The following is a 14,179-nucleotide window of genomic DNA, read 5'->3' on the forward strand; positions in this document are numbered from 1 at the left end:
TTTTATTTGAAAATTGTCTTATTTAAGTTTTGGCTAATGAATGGGATTAATTTAATTGCTACGTTTTAGATTTGAAAAAATTTGGGCTAGAGGGTGAAATTATTTATGGCCGACCGGACATACATGTCCTTTTCCCTTAGAATATGACGGTGCATGATGCATTTTGCAACTCTGCAAATTCTATGGTAGCATTTATTGGCATTCGTACATAAATATGATATTTGATGAAAAGTAATACTTAAAGTTAAATTGAAAAAGTGTGTTTCAAAATTAAAGTTGTTTTTGTCCATACATTTAACTTTAAAAAGAGTTGATTTTTCTGTGATTTTCAAATTTGAAAAATTCATCTTTAAAAAAATTCCAAAAACAAGTTCAATGTATAACCAAAACAACATTTTTTTTTATGGACAAAGGCTCCTTGTTATTCGGTATAAATTGGGTAAAATGACCCCTCAGGTCTCTATTTTACAAATCAGGACGTCGTTTGCCCTGGGAGGTAATAAAGTGATATGAGACTCGATTATAATTACTAGAAACTTCGTAAATATTACTTCCATAGATAATAGCATGTTATGCATCAAATTAACAAGCATTGTTTGGGAAGGCTGACCTCCCAAAAATAGCAGGCCAAATATCATTTCAAGACCTTATACACTTCCCCAAGAAGGTAAAATTACATCATTTAGCACCTATTCTATTTGCACCCCATAATCACTCTATAAATTCTTCTAGTCAACAACAAACCCAGTGTAATCCCACAAAGTGGGATCTGGGTGTATACGCAGACCTTACCTTTAGCTTGTGAGGTAGAGACTATAAATTCTTCCGGTCAACAACATACCCAGTCTAATCCCACAAGTGGGGTCTGGGTAAGATAGGATATATGTAGATCTTACCGACCTTTGTGAGATAGAGAGGTTGTTTCCGGTAGACAACTTGGTTAATATACAACATTCTATGCCCTATACACATAGGATTGACATATAGCCACATAATCGTCGCATTAAAGATTCTACATACAGTTTTTTGTTAATTACAATCAAATTGGTGTTCTATGGCTAAGCGCTCTCAGTTGTCAAACAAATATCCTTCCTTCTTCAAGAACCAAAGTGCCCCTTCTGCTGCATGCTCAGCTGCATCTTTCTTTTTTGCCCGAGGTTCTCCATAAGACTCTATAACTCTGGATGTTTCTTCGATCTCCACCACCACCCGGAAAGTAAACCTGAAGATGATTTGTCAAAGTGAAGGAGGGAACATACATAAGCAGTTTGGAAAACATGGAAATTTTGCGGTTATTCGAGGGCAAACATAAGCTATTACTACTTTTTTTAATCTCTCTCCCTTTCTCTCAATCTATCCAGGGACATTACGTCGAGGACTTTCGGGGCACACTGCTAAAAAATAATCAAGAACGAAGGATGATGTTTGTGGTGTCAACATTTCTTGGTTGGATCAGAAGAAAGCCTTGTAGCAATACAAGGGTCCTCATGGACAACATTAAACCATATGACCAGCAAGTATTTTTCTTTAATCATAGGTTCCAATAATTGAAAGTACGAACTGCAAGTGCAAGTAAATATCAAACAATTAAATAGTGCAAGAAATTAACCACATGAGTTCTGTCAAAAGAAGTCGGTAAAGACGAGGCAAAATATGACTGCTTATCGCTACCATCTCAAGCAGAAGTTCTTTTCTTTGTGGTGCATTGCTTTCTACCTCTCATTGGAGGAACTCTTCAAAATTGCCTAGGCTTCATGTGTTACGTCATTGTTATTTCCAGTAAAACTTTTTATTTGTTCAATTTTGAGCCATTTCATGAAACTCGATACTTTGCAACTATGTAATTAGTTAATTCAGTTGTTTACTACCATTTAGTTTACTTATTCATGATTCCAAGAATCTACTCAAAATTTGGGAATGAAAATAAGAACTACTCTTTACTAGTTCGGTACATACTCTTTCAAGTGGCTTAGTCCTGTCTCCTTGCAACATTCAAATATAGGAGGTTTCCAGCAGCAGGCAGCACACATCTCATGCAAACGTGATTTTGCCGATTCATTTTTTGAACCACCTGAAATGTTTTGGAGTAAGAAAATGACAACATGGATAACAAAGCAGATAAATATCCTTTTTCATTGATACCTGTAGCTTTTGAATCTGCATTAGAGCCATTACTCATGATGGTCTGCTCAGAATTGCATTGTACAGCTGCCTCTGGGGACAACTTCTTTCTCCCAGGCTTAAACTTGAAATTGCAATTCCTTGCGAGTTCCTCACTAATAGGGGATACTTTTAAGTCACGATCACTTTCAGATGTTTCATGCTTCTCCAAGTCATCACAACTAGCAGCAACAACACAGGGTGTTTCATCATATCCTATCAGTTTAGGTTCCTCCTTGTTGGCTGTTTTTAGCACTTGCTCCAGTGTTTTGGACTTGGGCCTATAGCCTTCAGCCTGCAGATTGGAGAAGACATTATTAACCTGAAAATAGCTATATATGGAATGCAATATGGGAGGTGCTAAAGATTGGAATACTAAAACGCAAATTACTTAAGAAACAATGATAAAACAAATGTACACAAGGAGAGCGTAGAAACATTGGTTCTGCCCTCTATAACAACGGCTGATAGCACGCAACTGCTGGGAGAAGCAAAGAAAATAAGCAGCTTGCATTTCAAGGTTAAAACTCTAGCAGGGAGAGCAGGCAAGATCGTCCACCAGCCACAAAGGGTAAACCAAGAGTCCCAAGCATCCACAAGATTAAAATGTTATGGGACTAACAGGTGTTGACTGACCATTTTAGGGCCATTCAAATTCTGGTTTTGAAATCATAGTCACTCCAATTTGCAACTGCAACAAATCAATTGCCTTCTCCGAATTTCATTCAAATGTTAAAATCGCTAATTTTAAGTAGTTAATGTTCAGCAATTCTCTAACTTTTTTGGCAATTAAGATGAATGAGGAAAATTGAAGTAAAAGATCCAAATTTCCAACTCAGTAAATGAATAAAAGAATGCTGAGAATAAGGAAACATAACAATATAAGAATCTTCTATGAAACAAAGAATTTTTCAGAGGTACTTTCTCAAATAACAAAATAAGAAATAAAGAACAAAAAACAATTTAACATGGAGTGCACGTTGTGAGATTGCATGAATAATTATATCTCATGCTTCGATCTATTTATATAAAGATATTACAATGGAAATGTTTACACTTGACCAATGTGGGACATTGTATAAAACTACTGGACTGTCTACTATCTAACACTCCCTTCAACCAATGATGTGTCTGCCGAGCTTGTTCATAGTATGTTCTAGACTTTAAATTCAGCATAATAAAGCCACCAACGCCCCTCCCTTTAGGACCTTATCATTCTAGCTAGTTGCTACAACCAATACCCAAATACCTGAAGGTCAAAATCTCTAAGAATCGATGCAGCAACAAAGGTTGCCCTGAACAAGCCAGGTGATTCAACTCATTAGTGACTTGAAATATAGAGATTTTCTCAACACCTTAATCACAAAAATCTACACCCTGTTTTTGTGATAAGTAAACCTTCACTTTCACATAACACAAACAACTAATCCTCAAGCTTACTTTCCTTATTTTATATGGGCATGAAGAATTAACCAGAAAGACAACCAAACTTATCAATTGTTTGCACCAGAATGTGACATTTTCCTGAAAAACAATATTTCAAGTATCAGTTCATGCTACTGAAAGCTGGTTGTTCAGCATTTCGTTTTCTTTAAAGTACAAACAAGCTGCGCAAGTGACACCCTGCATTCATTTTGCTCACATAGTATACAGAAAGAGCTCCCACAAGAAGAAATAACAGAGACAGTCAACTGTAAGTACCTTGTTTTAAGATACTAGCAGCTGAAATCAAGGTGCACACAAAAACATAGAACGGTGAGATGCATACCTTCAAGCTTGAACATAATTTCTGTGCAGCCATTCTTTCGGCAGCCTTTTTATTGATATTGAGAGCAGAAGCAGCTGCGGAAAAATTCTTCCCATTCACCTTAGCCTCAACTAGAAATTTGTTATCTTCTTTTAACGACGGGAACTCTAAATGCCAGCCATAAGACTGGCAAAGTTCATGGAGTTCCCTTGACGGATTAAGCGGCACCTTGGTAAAGCTCATGACGGGCTTTAAGAAGGAGAGCATAATATGCCAAGCACGGTTCAAGTCAAACCCTGTGTCAAGTAGGATTGCACCCATACAAGACTCCACCAAGTCGCCAAGGGCCTAAACCAACCAGTAAACATGGGAGCAAAATGAGGATTTATCTTTTTGATCATGTAATAAAATTTATAAAGGGCAAAAAATACCCGCATACAAGAAGTCTACCAAAAAAGTAGAAAATCTCACAAAAAGATATGGTTTCCCACGAACGAAACCCAATCTTCTATACCTACAGGAACCTCGAGGGTGCACCCAAAAAAATAATAATAATAAGGGAAGAGATGCTATTCCTCCAATGTACAAAATCCTTCTCTATCCATCAAAGTGAGGGTTCATCTTCTAAAGGTTCATCAAGAAATGATTGAGCAATTTTCCTAACGGTTCAGGAGAGAAGCAACAAACCCCAGAATTACTTCATATATACAACTGCTTCCATATACCATCACAACCCAATTTACCTGACTAACATTCCTTATTAGTAGCCCTAATCTCTTTGCTTTTTCACTGAACCACAAATTCTTTTAAACAAATTCAAAGAGGTAGAACGATGCAAGAGACAACTTAAGAAAGATGAAAACAACATTTCTTTCTACGTGAGTTTGTGGCCCAAGCCCAACCGTTCAAAGATGTTTATGGTACAGGTTTAGATATCATCATATTAAGTGCTAATCATGTCTATTTTACCCTATCAATATCCTAATCTTGATATGCTAATTTTTTTTCCTTCTGACAAATAGGTAGATTCCACTAATAAAGTACCAAGAAGGTATTGAAAGCATACAAAGTACAAACTACAGCACAGCTGAAATTGTTAGTCTCAAAGCTTCTACAAAGTCCATCTACTGATCTAAGTCTTCTGCCATACTACCCCTACACCACAAGTAAAGATTAAGAAGGCAGCATTTTGGATATTCACCTTAGAAGAAACTTGCAAGACTGGGAGTTGGAGGAACTAACTGATCTTTATAGGTTACTGGCAAACTACTCAATGAATCCTCAACTTCCAGACAGCTTAAGGTGGGGGAATTCAGAGAAAGGCATCTTCACAGTAAAAGCAAGCTACAACCAGTTGAATGCAGCAGAGGGAGTGACAACTTCATGGCCCTGGAAGCTGGTTTGGAAGACAAAGCTTCCCCCCAAAGTTAAATGTTTCACCTGGACAGCTCTTTACAATGCTATTTTAACCCAGGACAATCTCATGAAGAGAGACATTACAGTGGTGAGCAGGTGTTTTAGGTGTCACAACAGCCTAGAGACTGTAAACCATTTGTTACTGCATTGCCCTGTGGCAGCTGATCTTTGGACTATGTTTTTGGCTATTTCTGGAATTAGTTGGACAACCCCCTTCAGTCTAAAGCAAGCAGTTGAAAGTTGGAGTTTGTGGAAAGTGGACAAGTCCATCAAGAAGATCTGGCAGATGATTCCAGCATGTATTTTTTGGTGTATATGGACAGAAAGGAACAAAAGATGTTTTGATGGGATCTCAGCTCCTAACTGCTCTCTTAGGCCCAAGTGTTTGATGAATCTTTTTAGTTGGAGCAATCTTTCCTCTGTAAATGATGTCATTCCCCTTTTAGATTTTATCAGCTCACTCTCAGTGGCTTAACAGCCTTGAGTTTTTGCTTCTGGTTCTTAACTCCCAGCTCATACAAGTTTTTTTTTTTTTTTTTTTTTGCAGTATTTGGAGTTATAACCATGATTTATAATCACTCACGCATCTTCTTGATGCCTTTTTAATGCAACAACTTACTTCAACAAAAAAAAAGTAAAGATTAAGAAGGCAGCTATTTTTAACTCTAGCTATACGATTCTTCCGATTCTCAACACATCTCTTATTCCTTTCCAACCAAATGGTCCAAAGAATTTAACATCAGCTGAGTAATTCATTGACTTTCATTTTATAAGGAGCCCTACTCATCCAAGAAGCTAACATGCAGAAGTTCCCATTTTGTTTAGTAGGAATGCCGAAAATAAGTTTATCACCTATGATTTTGGTGAATCTTCTGGTTGAAGTGTGTTATCATCTCACTTAAAAACTTAAGCTATTAGAGAGAACACGCATTTATTACTTAATTATATTCTCAACACAGCCCCTCACGTGCGGGCCTGATTCTTTTTCATGTGACGAGCATATCATAACTCTTTTTGATAATGGTTGGCAGTGAGACTTGAACTTAGGGCTTCTACCTGATAGCAATTACTAGGATCAAAATAATCAGGTGTCACGGGAAAGCTAATAAAGCAAAACTCGAACAACGATAAATTAGACAACAAAAGAGAAATACCAAAGGAGACACGAAAAATTAATGTGGTTCAGTCAATTGACCCACACTGACTGACGGTGATGAGTAATCAACTATATAAAAGAGAATACAAAATATCGAGCGAATAATCTTACAAAATTCAAAAAAAAAAAAAAAAGGCTCGCACAAGTGGCAGGATAACACTTGTGTCTCGCCAATTCTCGCCCTAAACAAGATTCTCTAACCTCTTAGACTTGTAACACCTCGTACTCTCATACTGAACCATATCGGTAACATCCCGTAAGTTCGAGTCAGGTCCTAATGGGTAATATTGGTATTATAATGACATGATGGTTATATGAATCCCTTCGGGATGATTTCGGGCGATAGATAGTCGTTTTGAAGTCAAACCAAAGAGTGAAGTCCTTAAGGCCTTCTAACTCCGTCTAAATCTGAGACAGTCTTCATTCATGGCCAGTTTTCGAGTATTTGCGTTAGTAATTTGAGAAAACTTCCTTCTTGGAAGTTGTAGATATTTGAAATACCTTTCCAATCAGTTATGTTATGTCAGACTTTCAGAGTCGGTTAGCCATTTTGGCTTATTTACGATATTATCCGCATTCATGATTTAAACAAGTATTCTATTTAATATTATCACTTACTATGTTTTACAAAGGCTCACTATGCATTCATCTCTTATTTCACTTTTGATACGTCTCATAATGATTCAGCAAGCCATGTGGTTCGCTCGGTCACATGTAGTAAGGCACCGAGTGCCATGTTTCGCCCAAACCATGGTTCAGGGCGTGACAGGACTACAATGTGGATGCTAGCAAGTGAGAAAAAAGGAGCCTCAACTTATAGGAATCCAAAGTCCTCCAAGGAAAGGCTTAGCCAAGGATGAGAGGTTTATATTTTCCTTTAGGAAAAGGAAAAATCAATTGTGGTCAATTTGTAGCCCTTCCTTCAAAGGAAATGAAAACCCAAATATGGTAACAAGATCAGGGCAAACACCTAACAATTCTCCCCCTTGACCTGAATGTTCTAACAAAAAAGAATGATCCACCTTCTTCACATTACTCTTTAACAGGTTAAATCTCCATTTCCTCCACAAAAACCATCAACGGGTTGCAAATCAAAATCTCCCCGTTAAATCTGTCTCCACACAGAGTAACACTACGGTCAAATTTCTCAAATAAAAATCTTCATTATCGTCAAATTGGTCGTGACTAGAACTAAGCCCGAACTTGTCTTGAACCTTGCTCTAAAAAGAAAATGTGAATCTCCCTTTTTTTTTTTTTTTTTTTTTTTTTTTGGGAACCCGCAGCCGCTAGCCTTTGGGTGAGCACAAGGTAAACCCAGCTCCTGTGCAATAGCCCGCAAACCACATAGGAGAGACAACCAACACTAAGGGCTTAGAGAGTCTTGTTTAACGGGAGAATTTGTGAGAGACAAGTATAACCCTGCCACTTGTGTGAACCTCTTTTTTCAAGAGTGAACTTCGTAAGCTTAGTTCTCTCTCAAACTCTCTTCTTTCTCACACTTCTGTTGCTTCTTGGTGCTTTATGCAGTATATCATTCATCAGGACTCTCCATTTGTCCAGATGCACTCCTGTCGATCGGGCATGACATGGGCATTGTACCTCGTATGTATCCTTCTATGTATGGTTAGGGTCTATCTAAATTTCGATGCAGCTGCATATACCCGACTAGATGCTCATGTTCAAGTACTGGACTCTGAGCCTTACCATCTGCAACGGAATCTAGGTAGAATTCTAGATTGCTGCTTCTGTTTTTCACTATTGTTTAATTCCAATACAATGGCACTACTCATCTCCACTATACTATTCTCTTTTGACAATTCTCTGCCGATAGTTTCCAGTTTTTCCTTGCCCAAGCTTTGAAAGCTGGAGTGTTGAATGTATGATCTACAAAGCCCTCCACCGAGGCTATGTTACTCGGACTCTTCAAAAATGGACAGGGGTGCGTGTTGGATCCTCCAAAAGTAGTGCATTTTTGAAGGACCCCACACGGGTGCGGCATCATTTTTGGAGAGTCCGAGCAACATAGCACCGAGGCTGTCAAACAAGTGTTTGTCCACCTACTTCTTTGCATTAATGACCTGCTATCCACTTTTATTAAGATCCAAATTCTTATACCTGAATTCTTTCATAGGGACACACTACAATTTAATTTCTTACATTTATTGGATGAAGGGCAAAAAAATCTATACTACATCTAGTGTAAGCACAAACTATTATAAACTCTGTATAAGAAACTCCATCATCCATCAATATGTAAGACTTCATCAACAAGTAAATAGTGAATACCTTTGGACAAGCTGGCTCTTCAGCCGGCCTTTTCACAGAATCTGGTCCGCCGATGAAATTGGCATATCTAGTAATTGACTCACGGAGGCCGCTAGAATCACAAAGTACATAGCGGTGGAAGCTTTGACGTACTGCAACAACTGCAAAGGTGTTGTTGTTTACCAAAAATGATCTCAGATCAGTCAACTGGCCAGGCTTCAGTTCTGGGTACACAGAGTATAGATACGATGTGATCAAATAATCAAGGACAGCATCTCCAAGAAACTCCAATCTCTGCAAAATAAAATCAAATGTTCAAAGAGTGAAGTTGATGTAAGGGTAGTCATAGCTCGCCTTACACAACAACCATAAAGGTTACAGAAAAAGTAGGTTATTAAAGAAGAGCAACTTCATACCTGATAGCAACCCCCTCCGTGGTTGTTATAAGATGGATGGATGAATGCCTGAATGAGCAAACCCTTATGGACGAATGAATAACCTAATAAATTTTCAATGCCCAGAACATCTATTTCATCAGCAAGTGGCATAAAGACTTTGCTTGCAGAGCAGATGCTTCTTACTTGTGGTTCTTTGAAATCTGTATGGATACCAATCCATTTAAGAAATGCAATTGCTGCTTTGAAGCCAGAGTCCACTACAAAAGCACCAACAAGGGCTTCAACTATATCAGCAATTGTTTTCTTACGCAACCAGTGATGACATTTGCTACACCTAATTTCAGTCTTTTCACCATCTGTCCCGCTACCACAATGACCATGTATGTTTTTTTGTGTTTGCTCGTTACAGATTACAGGACACAGACGGCCTACTACATAGAAGTGGTTGGGTTCAAATGATCGATCACGTATATATGCCTGACACAAAGAAAACCCTAGAGAATTAAACCAATTGAATTAGAGTATGCAGTTTAATCTTATATTCATAATTTCATATTTACGTTCAATTATTGATATACAGAATGCTATCTGTCTTAGTTATCACACGAAAAGAATAAAGAATGCAGAACTGAATAAAGAATGCAGAACTGTCTAACTTGAGAATCCAACAACATAGCTCACTAGAAATTGAGGGAGCTATTTTAGGATGGTGAGTATGCTTGTGTTACGTTTATGGCTTGCTCTTGACAATATTCAGATATTTGTGCTGAGGACAGCATACTTGTCAGTCTGAATAAAACATGTCTTCGTGCTAGCAAAAGGAAATGTCAGCTATGACTGAATATTAAGGTGTATCAAGACAACATCAAACAAACTTAGTAGGATTAATTTGTTTCAATGATGACAAAGAAAAGCATTCATTAACAGCTAATCAAATATAAAAAGAACTTAATGAGTTAAAAGTGTGCAGTAGAAAGGAAGTGCCTATTAAGAGTGTAGTATCGAGCATTCCCACATACTTCATGTATTTGTTTCAGGCTCCGGTCAGTGTTACAGAAAAGGTGGAATGACTTCAAAGAAACTTTCTATGGGGTTCGACAGATGGGGCAAGGAAGTTTCACTTGGCGTGGTGGAAGACTGTCACGGCTTCTAAGTATTGGAGTGGGCCTGCGTTTAAAGACTTGAAGGTTTTCAATAAGGCCCTATTAGGCAAATGGTTATGGAGATTTGGGACAGAGGAATATGCTTTTTTGGAGAGAGGTGATAGCGTTAAAACATGGGGTCTGAAAGGGGTCTTGGAGGACTAAAAATATCAGTATGCCTTACGGATGTGGGTTATGGGGGACATTTTGAAGGGACGGGAAGAGTTCAGCATTTTTGTGTATTCCAACGTAGGGGATGGGAGGGAGTAAATTTTTGGAGGCATAGTAGTGTAGGGACAATATTTTGAGACTTGCATTTCCTAACATAGTCAGAATTTCATGTCAAAAGGAGATGACAGTCCAAAGAGTCCGGATGATACAAGATGGAGAAGTTTTTTGGGATCTGAGGTTTACAAGGAATTCCGAACGGATAACCATGATATTTAGAAGTGGGGAGCGGGGAACAACAGGGTATTTTCTGTTAATCTTTCTAAGAGAAGCTTTGGGTTAGGGAGGAGATTGCATTTCCACATAATTTGATTTGGGTACCTTAGGTTCCGAGAAAGGTGTGTTTCTTGACTTGGCTAGCTACAAGAGGGGTGATATTCATGGCCGAAAATCTAAGGAAGAGAAAGGTTACTAACATTAGTTGGTGCTTCATGTGAGTGGGCTCGGGTGAAAATGTTGCCCATCTCCTTCTTTATTGTTCGGTAGCCTCGACATTATGATGGAAAATTTGTGTTGGTTGGGAATGACATGGGTGATGCCAGGAACCCTAAAGGAGCTCATGGCTTGGAATGTTGCTCCACTACCACTTATGCAAGAAATATGGAGAGAAAGAAATAGGAGAGCTTTTGAAAGTGTAGAGTTGAATCTTGTTCAATGGAGAAATAGTTTTTTATCCTTTATTTCCTTTTTTTTTTTTTGAAAATGGTAACTATTTCCTTTATTTCCTTTTTGTGCACCATGAAATCCTTTATGTTTAGAAGATTGGGTGACTTTTGTAGAATACCATATCTTTCTGTAGTTTTTTTCTACCTTTTGATGTACTGCTTGTATACGGTTGATTTTGTGCCCAAACAATATCGAAAAGATATTTACCTTATCAAAAAAGTCTGCAGTAGAAAAAGTTTGTTGTTACAGACACCAAGGAAATCCCCTCTTTTACTTGGTTGATAGGAGATCATCAAACCTTATACTCCCTCATTCCCAATTTATATGATACTATTTCTATTTTAGGTACTCTCAAAATGTTTAACCCATTCCATTTTCAACCCATGAATGTATCAGATATTTATTACTCCCTTTATCCCATTTGTTTTAAGGTTATTGAATAGACAATTTTTATTAGTTAAATTAACTTGTTTATTATTATAGTGAAGAAGCCATTAACGTTGTTTCATACAATGACAAATTATTTGAGGCCTCAGATTAATCAAGACGGATGAATTTTTCTTTTCCCAAATGCTTCAACAAAGAAGAGATTCTAGTTCTGCTCTTTTATTTGTTTTTTTGGACCATGTGAGATGAGAGGGAGCCACACAGGCATCTGTGTTTGTGCCAGATAATGGTTTCTATAGACACCTCAGTGTATCTCACGATGAAATAATGTAAAATTTGCAATTAGTCAAAAACCATATTTTGAAACAAGAAAAAGCAAGCATTCTCTTATCTGAACATAAACGACGTGCTGTCACATCACTGAAGAAGTCGGTCCATATCTATTTGGAGTTTACAGCACCATTTACCTGTAAATTGTTTCTGATTGCTACCATGTATAGATTGGAATTGTTCACAGTGTTCGAGCGCTTTCTGGTTAACTGTCCTTCATCAAAGGCATTGTGCGAAAGAAAAAGATGCCTCCCAACTGCAAACTTGAGGAATGCATCACCGAGCACTTCAAGCCTTTCAAGAGAAAAAGCTTCATTGCATTTCTCTGTAGTGAGTGCTTGAAGAACCTGGTCCGGTTTCAGACAATTAATAGCAAACTAGGAATTGTATCTGGCATGATTCAGAAGATATGAACAAATGATGCATGCAAAACAAATGTGTTTGATTGAGGACATACTACTAAAGACATATTACTAGGTATGGAAGAATCCCTTACATGATCTATTGCTACTTCCTTTCCCTCAGGGAAAGAAGCAGATAGACAGCCCTTTAGTTCAATAGCGACAAGTAAGCTTTCCAGACGATGCATCATTGATGGCAGCAACGATAATGAGCTCCCAATATCTTTGGAAAACCCAACTATCTTGAGCTGGCAAATTTCAGGAGGTAGTTCAATAAAGTGCTCCTCCTTATCACGCAACTCTGTAATAGGGAGCCAAAAGAGAGAGTCATTCATTGCAAAATAATAAACCACTTAAGTTATTGTGTGCCTCAGGAAAATAGGCATGAAAGAAAAATGATCTTATTTTCAATGGGGGAATAACAAGCTGACATTCTGAAAATGTGGTAAGTTAAATCAAAGTAGAAAGCTCTTCATCTAGCCATAGCTTGTCAGACGAAAGTATTTGAAGTCCATAAGATAATCATATAATCATGGACATTGTGGTCTTGATCTCTGACCTAGCAAAGGTGCTTTATCATTTTGTCATGTCAAGTCTTGGTGAAGCTTAGTCCCAAAAGACTTACTAAAGTTTTAAAAGAAGACAGAGCCCTTCACTAGGAGCTGCTTGGCACATTACCCCAGTGCAGATATCTTCTAAAACAAAATATCCTTTTCTTTTAACAGGTAATAGCTATTAAAACCAAGTAGCTGCCATCCATTATCTATTGCCCTATCAAATCCACAGGTTTCTATAAGTTGTGAGCCAGAAAACAGATCTCAGTCAGGCTTTAGCATTATTCACCTACGTAAGCTATAAGCAACTGAACCTCTCACTGCAATATATTAGGTGGCAATTTTGTTATTTCATACCACCGTTCCGGTTGACTTTACCAGAATAAGCTAAAGTACATTTTGCGTGATGAAAAGCTGATGTTGAAGCGAAGAGTGCAAAAAAGTCAAGGTTCAGAGACTATTGAAGCAGCAATGTTACTGTTGAAACTAGAAAGTAGCGTAGCAAACCCATGACACTTTGGGATTTAGTTAGTTTCATATTTATTTCATACAAATCTTTCAACTTATCATTATTTTAGCAGCTATTTGATGTCATTTTTTTTCAGTAGTTCCTTTATCGGAAAGAATTAGGATTCCCATTTAGAACTAGGGTTCTTGGGTGCTCTTTCTCACACATAAACAGAAAAAGACCAAACTTTGTCAGCATTCAACCATTCCATGTCAATGATACTTGCCTTTTGAGTTCTATCATTGAATTTGTTGTTTCTTTGGTTTCATGGCAGAAGCACACTGGTTTTTGCTTCAAACCACATTAAAAGCTATGCTCCAACATGAATCAAAAGTAAAACCCATTCTTCCAACCACCCCCTCCCTTGCATCACAAGTCTTTATGAGTTTTGCAATCAAAAGGAGCTCAACTACAGCTTAAGCAATAAACAATTACCTGAATTGCCTTTCTTCCGTAGTAAGTTGTCCAAGCAGAAGAGCTGTTTTGCTTTTATTAGTGGTTGATCAGGGTATGAAAGACGGACAGAGAAACTGTAAAAGAAATCTCACCCATTAGAAAATACATGATACATATTTGTAGAAATGATCAGATCTTCAAATACGGTGATGACAGAATGTTTTTCTTTATGAGAAAAAAATATTATTAAGCAAAGCGCAAAGTAAGAAGACAAGATATCCTCAATAAGTAACATCGAAAGATATAAAACAAAAGTATCTCTAAACAAGAAGAGCAACCAGTCCCTTTGGAGGTCAGTTGGTGCATCCTAAAAAATACTCTTAGACAATTGCAATGAAAAGAAACGTATTCTTTCTCAAACTAAA

General features: G+C 37.6%; 1 protein-coding gene across 3 annotated transcripts in view; it reads right to left on the minus strand.

Annotated features, from left to right (window-relative positions):
- Positions 1 to 537: 537 nt before the first annotated feature.
- The window catches only part of LOC132603051 (dicer-like protein 4), a 31,594-nt gene continuing 17,952 nt past the window's right edge, over positions 538 to 14,179 (minus strand). For all 3 annotated transcript variants that reach the window (XM_060315916.1, XM_060315915.1, XM_060315917.1), the window contains exons 17-25: positions 13,794 to 13,888; positions 12,392 to 12,597; positions 12,033 to 12,242; positions 9,161 to 9,619; positions 8,766 to 9,038; positions 3,929 to 4,255; positions 2,143 to 2,455; positions 1,957 to 2,071; positions 538 to 1,222 (exon numbers count right to left, since the gene is read on the minus strand). In XM_060315916.1, the coding sequence (XP_060171899.1) occupies positions 1,069 to 1,222; positions 1,957 to 2,071; positions 2,143 to 2,455; positions 3,929 to 4,255; positions 8,766 to 9,038; positions 9,161 to 9,619; positions 12,033 to 12,242; positions 12,392 to 12,597; positions 13,794 to 13,888 (2,152 nt within the window). In that variant the 3' untranslated portion in view covers positions 538 to 1,068. The remainder of the gene's footprint in view (positions 1,223 to 1,956; positions 2,072 to 2,142; positions 2,456 to 3,928; positions 4,256 to 8,765; positions 9,039 to 9,160; positions 9,620 to 12,032; positions 12,243 to 12,391; positions 12,598 to 13,793; positions 13,889 to 14,179) is intronic.

This window comes from Lycium barbarum, chromosome 7 (assembly GCF_019175385.1).
Source record: "Lycium barbarum isolate Lr01 chromosome 7, ASM1917538v2, whole genome shotgun sequence".
NCBI classification, from domain to species: Eukaryota; Viridiplantae; Streptophyta; class Magnoliopsida; order Solanales; family Solanaceae; genus Lycium; species Lycium barbarum.